Source organism: Mus pahari, chromosome 1, assembly GCF_900095145.1.
Source record: "Mus pahari chromosome 1, PAHARI_EIJ_v1.1, whole genome shotgun sequence".
Classification (NCBI taxonomy): domain Eukaryota; kingdom Metazoa; phylum Chordata; class Mammalia; order Rodentia; family Muridae; genus Mus; species Mus pahari.
Window position 1 is genome coordinate 125,717,469 of NC_034590.1, and position 7,112 is coordinate 125,724,580.

The 7,112-nt window shown below is 36.1% G+C and overlaps 1 protein-coding gene across 1 annotated transcript; it reads left to right on the forward strand.

Moving 5' to 3' along the window:
* Positions 1-2,877: 2,877 nt before the first annotated feature.
* On the forward strand, positions 2,878-3,837 carry LOC110337618 (olfactory receptor 10Q1-like). The gene has a single exon (XM_021220632.1). It carries the CDS (start codon positions 2,878-2,880, stop codon positions 3,835-3,837), a length of 960 nt encoding a protein of 319 aa, XP_021076291.1.
* Positions 3,838-7,112: the final 3,275 nt, after the last annotated feature.

Sequence of the window (7,112 nt, forward strand, 5' to 3'; positions counted from 1 at the left end):
TTTTTTTTTTTTTTTTTTTTTTTTTTTTTTTTTTTTTAGTTTTTCAAGGCAGTGTTTCAGTGTTTCTTTGTAGAGCCCTGGAGCTCACTCTATAGACCAAGTTGACCTCGAACTCAGAAATCCACCTGCCTCTTCCTCCCAAGTGCTGGGATTAAGGGCATGTGCAACCACTGCATGGTTATTTGCGACATTTTTAAACAAAATTTAATCACAATATTTCAGTTCAACCATTTGCTTATTATTATATTTTCAATTCCATAGCCATTAGGAACTAGTAATTTGAGTCATAAAACATGTACAATTATTCTGAGTCACTTAGTTATTAATGAAATATCTTCTAAATATTCTTTATTTAGAATGAGGATATTTACATACTTTCATTTCTCTTTGCTTCTCCTTATTGTATTAATTTTGTTTTAAATCTTTGTAGTTATTTTAGTTATTTTATTTTTATAGGTGTTATTATTATATTACTATTGTATGTCTTTGTTATATGAATATACTTCATATTAAGTATGTTTTCTTATGCCTGGAATTTATTTCCCTTTTTGATTGTTATAATTTCTGCATTAACCAGTTAATTTCAATGCATATTCTCTATGTGCTTATTCAAAACATGTTATGTAATGTCATGCCTGCCTAGTCTGGAGTTACATATTCATTTTTTAAATATAATTTATTTATTTTTTCACATTACATCCTGATCCCTGCCCCTCTTCTAGTCCCCAGCACAGTTTCTCTCCCCATCCCATAAACCCCTCCTGTCAAAGGATGGAGCTCTCACACCAAAGGGGATACCATTTGGGGCCCCAATCTTTCCTACAAATATTCCATAAGAGTCTCCAAGTTCCATCCACCATTTGTCTTAGGGTCTCTGCATCCATTTGCGCCACCTGCTGGGTGGAGCTTCTCAGGGGACAGCCATGCTAGATTCTTGTCTGGGAGCATAACAGAGTACCATTAGTAGTGTTAAGGATTTCCCAAGGGGTGCATCTCAGTTTGGGCTCTCTATTGATTTGTCATTCCCTCAGCCTCTTCTCCATCCCACACCTGCATTTCTTCCAGACATAACAAATTTTGGGATGAAAATTCTTTGAGTGGGTGGAGTTCTTTGGCAGTATTTTTGGGGTCATTTATGTATACTATGCTATCATCTGCAAGTAGTGAATTCTTCCTTTCCAGTTTCTATCTCCTTCATTTCCTTTAGTTATCTTATTGCTATAGCTAGAACTTCAAGCACTATATTGAATAGATAGGGAGAGTGAGGACCACCTCCTCACTCTCATGTTCTTGATTTTAGTTAAAGTGCTTTAAGTTTCTCTTTATTTAACTTAATGTAGACTATTGACTTGTTGTATACTGTTTTTATTATGTTTAGGTATGTGCCTTGTATTTCCAACCTCTTTAAGCTTTTTAACATGAAGGACTTTTGGATTTCTAGCAAAGACTTTTGCATCATCGGATGAGAAGATTTTCTCCTTCTAGATCAACAGACATGATAAATGTGGACTGAGAGATGGTAGGAGTATGGGTTCAAGTGGGAATAGCAGACTGCTCAGGGCAACTGGTAGTGACCCAGAGGACTTAGCAGGAAGGGGAGTTGTGTGCAATAAAAGAAAATCTAGCCTGATTTTTTTTCTAGATCACCTGGTCTGTTGAGGGTGGGTAGAGAGGTGGCAGGACCTGCAGTTGTGTATTCTAACTAAACATCCAGCAACCTGGAATCTATTGATGAGATGGCTTTATTATATTTAATAAGATATATTCCAATGTCCTTGTAAATCTCAGAAAATCATACATTAAAGCATAATTTTCTGTCTCCAAATAGAATATTTTTAGTTTTTCTTCAAACTCCAGTATGCAATCTATCTCTTTTGTAAAACAATAAAATTGGAATCAAACTGGAAAATGATTAATATACACCTACTTTCTAATTCATTATGGACACAAAGCTTTTTTAATTAACTGATAATTTTCATATATAATTCAATCCTGCTACTGAAATTGTGGTTTCTTTTTATAATTTATATAGCAGGTATCTCTATTCTAAACACAATTCTCTGTAGTCCATTATCATGGATCAAAATTTTTGTCTGAGACCAAAAACTTTGTTCATGATTATAAATTCTGGGAAAAAAAAAGTCCAGGAAAGGAAACTATATGAAAAAAGTATATATCATAAAAGATGGGCTTAAAGAGTTTGGCCTACTTTGATATACAGAATAAAAAAATACATGATGTTAAGTGGATGTCTTATTAAATTGTGGCTATAATGTACAGTATGATAAATCTAGGAAATGAACACTGTATTATATAGAACTGAAGAAATAGCTGAGAAAGACATGATGTAAAAGCTGATGCACTAAAGTATATATGTTATCATTACATACAGAAATTGGATATAATTAACCTGCATTGTTGATAGATAAGAGTACAGACAATTCTGAAATATAAAGATCAAAGTGATAGGAAAGGTGCCTCCATATTAATGTGTATCTTCATCTAGGTAGTGACTGAATTTTATTGCAAAAAAATAACTAGGACCTACATTTACTCTCTATTTATTTTTCAGATAAGACTGTATATAAAAATTGTAAACACTGCATCTATTCATCTAATTTTGAATACAGTTTTAGGAAACTTATACAAAATAAGTTTGGTTTTGGTTTTGGCTTGTTCTTTGCATACACATGAGATGTTAGAGTTGTCATCAGAATTAAACTGTAAAAGTAAAAGATCAAAGTTATTTGACCAGACACATGTACAAGCTTTGGTCTTGGGTAGATAATCATTTCTATCATTCATAGAGATTTCAAAGGAAAAAAACCCTACAACTTTATGTTTTTTAATTCAATCACTATTCTTCTTCCAGAAGATATGTTGACTCGGAAACTTGTCCTTAACCAATCTGGGACTCCTGAGTTCATCTTCCGTGTCTTCACCAATGTTCCTGAATTCCAGGCTCTTCTCTTCACCCTCTTCCTCCTGCTCTATCTGATGATCATCTGTGGCAACACTGCCATTATTTGGGTGGTGTGCACCCACACTTCCTTGCGCACTCCCATGTATTTCTTCCTCAGCAGTCTGTCTCTCCTGGAAATCTGCTACACCACAGATGTGGTGCCCCTGATGCTTTCTAATATCTTTGGGGCCCAGAAGCCTATTTCGCTGGCTGGTTGTGGGACACAAATGTTCTTCTTCCTCACTCTAGGAGGTACTGATTGCTTTCTCTTGGCAATTATGGCCTATGACAGATATGTGGCCATCTGCCACCCTCTGCACTACAGCCTCATCATGACTCAGAAGCTGTGTATCCAGATGGTGATGGGCTCCTTGAGCTTAGCGCTGTTTCTCTCCCTGCAGCTCACTGCCTTAATTTTCACCTTGCCCTTCTGTGGACATGACCTGGAAATCAACCACTTTCTCTGTGATGTGCCTCCAGTTCTGCGCCTAGCCTGTGCTGACATTCATGTGCACCAGGCAGTCCTCTATGTAGTGGGCATCCTGGTGCTGACAGTCCCCTTTTTGCTTATCTTCATTTCCTATGTGTTCATTGTTTCCACCATTCTGCGCATGAGCTCTGCAGAGGGTCGCCAAAGGGCCTTCTCCACCTGCTCTTCTCACCTCACTGTGGTCTTGCTACAGTATGGTGGCTGTAGCTTGGTGTACCTGAGGCCCCGCTCGAGCAGCTCTGATGATGAGGACCGGCAAATAGCCCTGGTCTACACATTTGTGACTCCATTACTCAACCCTCTGATTTACACCCTTAGGAACAAGGATGTCAAAGGTGCTCTGAGGAACTCCATCTTCTTTAAATCAACATCTCACTGTAGTTAAAGGCTTCAGGTCATAGCAAGGAACATGTGTGGATTTTGGGCAGATGAAAAGAAAAAGCATATTATTTAGCCTGTTAAATGTCACATGTCACTTTTATTTTAAGGTGAATGCCACTGGGATAGCTATATTCATTTACTTGAAATTATTGTAAAACGTTAAAATGTGGAGTGAGGCAAGATTAGCGATGAATATTGTAATTACATAATTTTAAAAACAAAACAAAACAGGAAACAATATCTGTGAAAGTTAAACAAATTGCTTAATACCCTTGGAATGTATACCTCTGAATTTGCTTGTATAAAGAAAAGAAAAATAATAAATTATCTTACTTTGAAAAGGTTTCTCACTTCACTCATGATATTTGCTTTGTTGGGAAGGTCACATAACAGCTGCATTTGAATGCATGGTGCTGTCTGTTTACATGCACGCTACTGAGGAGGTAGAAATGCTCATTCTAGAAAAGGGAGATATTACCTTATTTGTTAAACATTTTTTGTTGTTGTTCTTTGTGAATTTCATTTCATGCACCTAAGCCTACTGATCTCCCTGTTCCCCTGTACCTACTCTTTGCCCTTGCAACCTGCCTATCAGGTAAAAAATAATTGTGGAGAAATTTTTTTCCCTGTGCCCATATCTTCAAGGTTTTTCCCCACTTTCTCCTCTATCAGTTTCAGTGTCTCTGGTTTTATGTGGAGGTCTTTGATCCACTTAGACTTGAGCTTTGTACAAGGAGATAAGAATGGATCAATTCTCATTCTTCTACATGATAGCTGCCAGTTGTGCCAGCACCATTTGTTGAAAATGCTGTCTTTTTTCCACTGGATGGTTTTAGCTCTACCCATCCATTTTTATTGACAAGTTCCTTAGGGATTTATTGCTATGAAGAAACATTGTGACCAAGCAACTCTTATAAAGGCATACATTTAATTGGGGCTGGATTAAAGCTTCAGAGGTTGAGTCCATTATCATCATAACTGGAAGCATGGTAACATGAAAACCAATATGGTGCTGGAGAAGGAGCTGAGAGTTCTGTATCTTGATTCAAAGAAAACCAGGATAATCTGGCTTCCTTGGGCAGCAAGGAGGAAGCTCTCTTTTGCAATGGGTGGAGCCTAAACATAGGAAAAGACCTCTGAACCCCAGACCCATAGTGACAAACTTCCTCCAAGAAGGCCACACTTCCTGTCAATACCTCTCTCTATGGCTCAAGCATATTCAAACCACTACAACAAGGCATAAAATAAATGATAAGAATTTTTATGCAAACTTGAGACAAGAGCTTCTTGACATACACATTATAATGCCATGCCTGGATTGAAATAAGAAACAGCAGCAGAGAAGTTAGCATTTGAATAACAAAAGGGTAACCTTTATACAATGGACACAACATTATGGCTACATACACCCCATTTGTCCAATAAAAGCCTCTTTTTCTCATAATAATAATCTATACACAATAATAATTATGAAAACTACCAGGTAAAATTTACATTATAATGTCTAGTCCAATTTTTCTTTTGCAATTTTGAAGAAAATATTCTATTATATATATCCTATTTTTGGTAAGTTTAGAGTTTAGTACCTAAAACATTTTTAATCCTAAGTTGTATTCCCATCCTCCATCCTAAAAATATCTTCTTAGATCTAAAGTATTGTCATGAATTCTAAACAATTTATATTTAGTTGTGAGATTATAAATATTTATTCTTCAACCCCATCAGAGACTTGAGAAGGAAAAAAAATTACCTGAGCATGCAGAAAGTGCAGACAAGTAGCTTCTCAAACTATAGAAATGAGTATTCCCCTTCCCCACACCATCCCAGAACTGTCTCTATATTGTTCATGCATTCATCTTCAGACTTCTGGTCCAGTATATCTGACAGACCATTTGTGTAGCAGGAACTATGAAGGACTATTTAGCTTGTCTTGGCAAAGATCAACAATTGATTTCCCTACCTCTGTTTGTCCTTTCTCGGCAGCAATTTGCTTGAAGTTTATGTATGGTCAGCTTTTTGCCCAGGGGAAGCTTGTCATACTTGAGGCGAACACCATATGGTGGTTCTTAGATATTCAGCATCTTCTTTGCAGTGTATTGGGTGTTCTTCTAGTAGCAGACCTATTTCACTGTCTAAAAAGATCTTTTAATAATGAAACAAGTTTAAATGACATTTTCTCTGGGACTCTTGAGTATTTTTGAAGATCATTTATATATATATATATATATATATATATATTTATCCATCTATCTATCTATCTATCTATCTATCTATCTATCTATCTATCTATCTATCCATCTACCTGTCTGTCTGTCTGTCTATCTATCTATCTATCTATCTATCTATCTATCTATTGCTTATCATCTACCTTATTTCTGAATTGCCAAATAGTTCATTATTAACTGTTTACTATCTGAATAACTTTAGAAATACCGTATTGTAATTAATTTAACAAATATCTAGTGTGTCAAAGAATTTGATTGTTTGTCTATTAACTTGAATATCATATTTATCCCTAGCAATTCATAATAGAAGCTTTGAAAAGAACTAGTAATATTGCATCTTGAAAAATTATACAGGTGCAGCTGGGCAGTGGTGGTGCAAGATTTCAATCCCAGGACTTGGGAGGCAGAGGCAGGCAGATTTCTGAGCTCAAGGACAGCCTGGACCTACAGAGTGAGTTCCAGGACAGCCAGGGCTACACAGAGAAACCCTGCCTCAAAAACAAACAAACAAACAAACAAACAAAAATATCCAGGTGCAATACTTAAAGTTGAAAAGATAAGCCTCAACATTTCAGCATTGCTTTTTTGGTTGCTTTATCTGTGAGCATAGTGATTTCAGTGGTAATATATTGTCCAGTATTAACATATATATAGAAATTGCAGTATGCATCTATTAGTGAAAGATGAGGGTCTTGGTGTTGTTGTTGTTGCTGTTGTTGTTTCTTGTTTAAGCTCATGAATGGTAACTGTATTTCATTATAAGATATTTTCAATTGTATAACCAAACTGTAATATAGATTTATATCCATAACAATTGAAAGGATGGTATGAAATTTTCTGAGGTCTTTTTTAGTCAAAGAATTATCGGCTATGTAAGCTGAAGTTTCATATCTCAGCCAGTCTCAGTACTGTTCCCTTATGGAGGTCTCAGCAAATCATGTTACCTGCCCTGTTTAGTGATCTTGATTTCTTTCATCCTCTCTATAGCCAAGATGTTCAGGGGGTGTTCCCTGGTCATATCTGATTTTTATCAATTTGGATGTAATCCATAAAT

Bases quoted from the DNA above. Each gene is read 5' to 3' on its own strand.
- LOC110337618 (XM_021220632.1), top strand. From the start codon at position 2,878: ATGTTGACTCGGAAACTTGTCCTTAACCAATCTGGGACTCCTGAGTTC.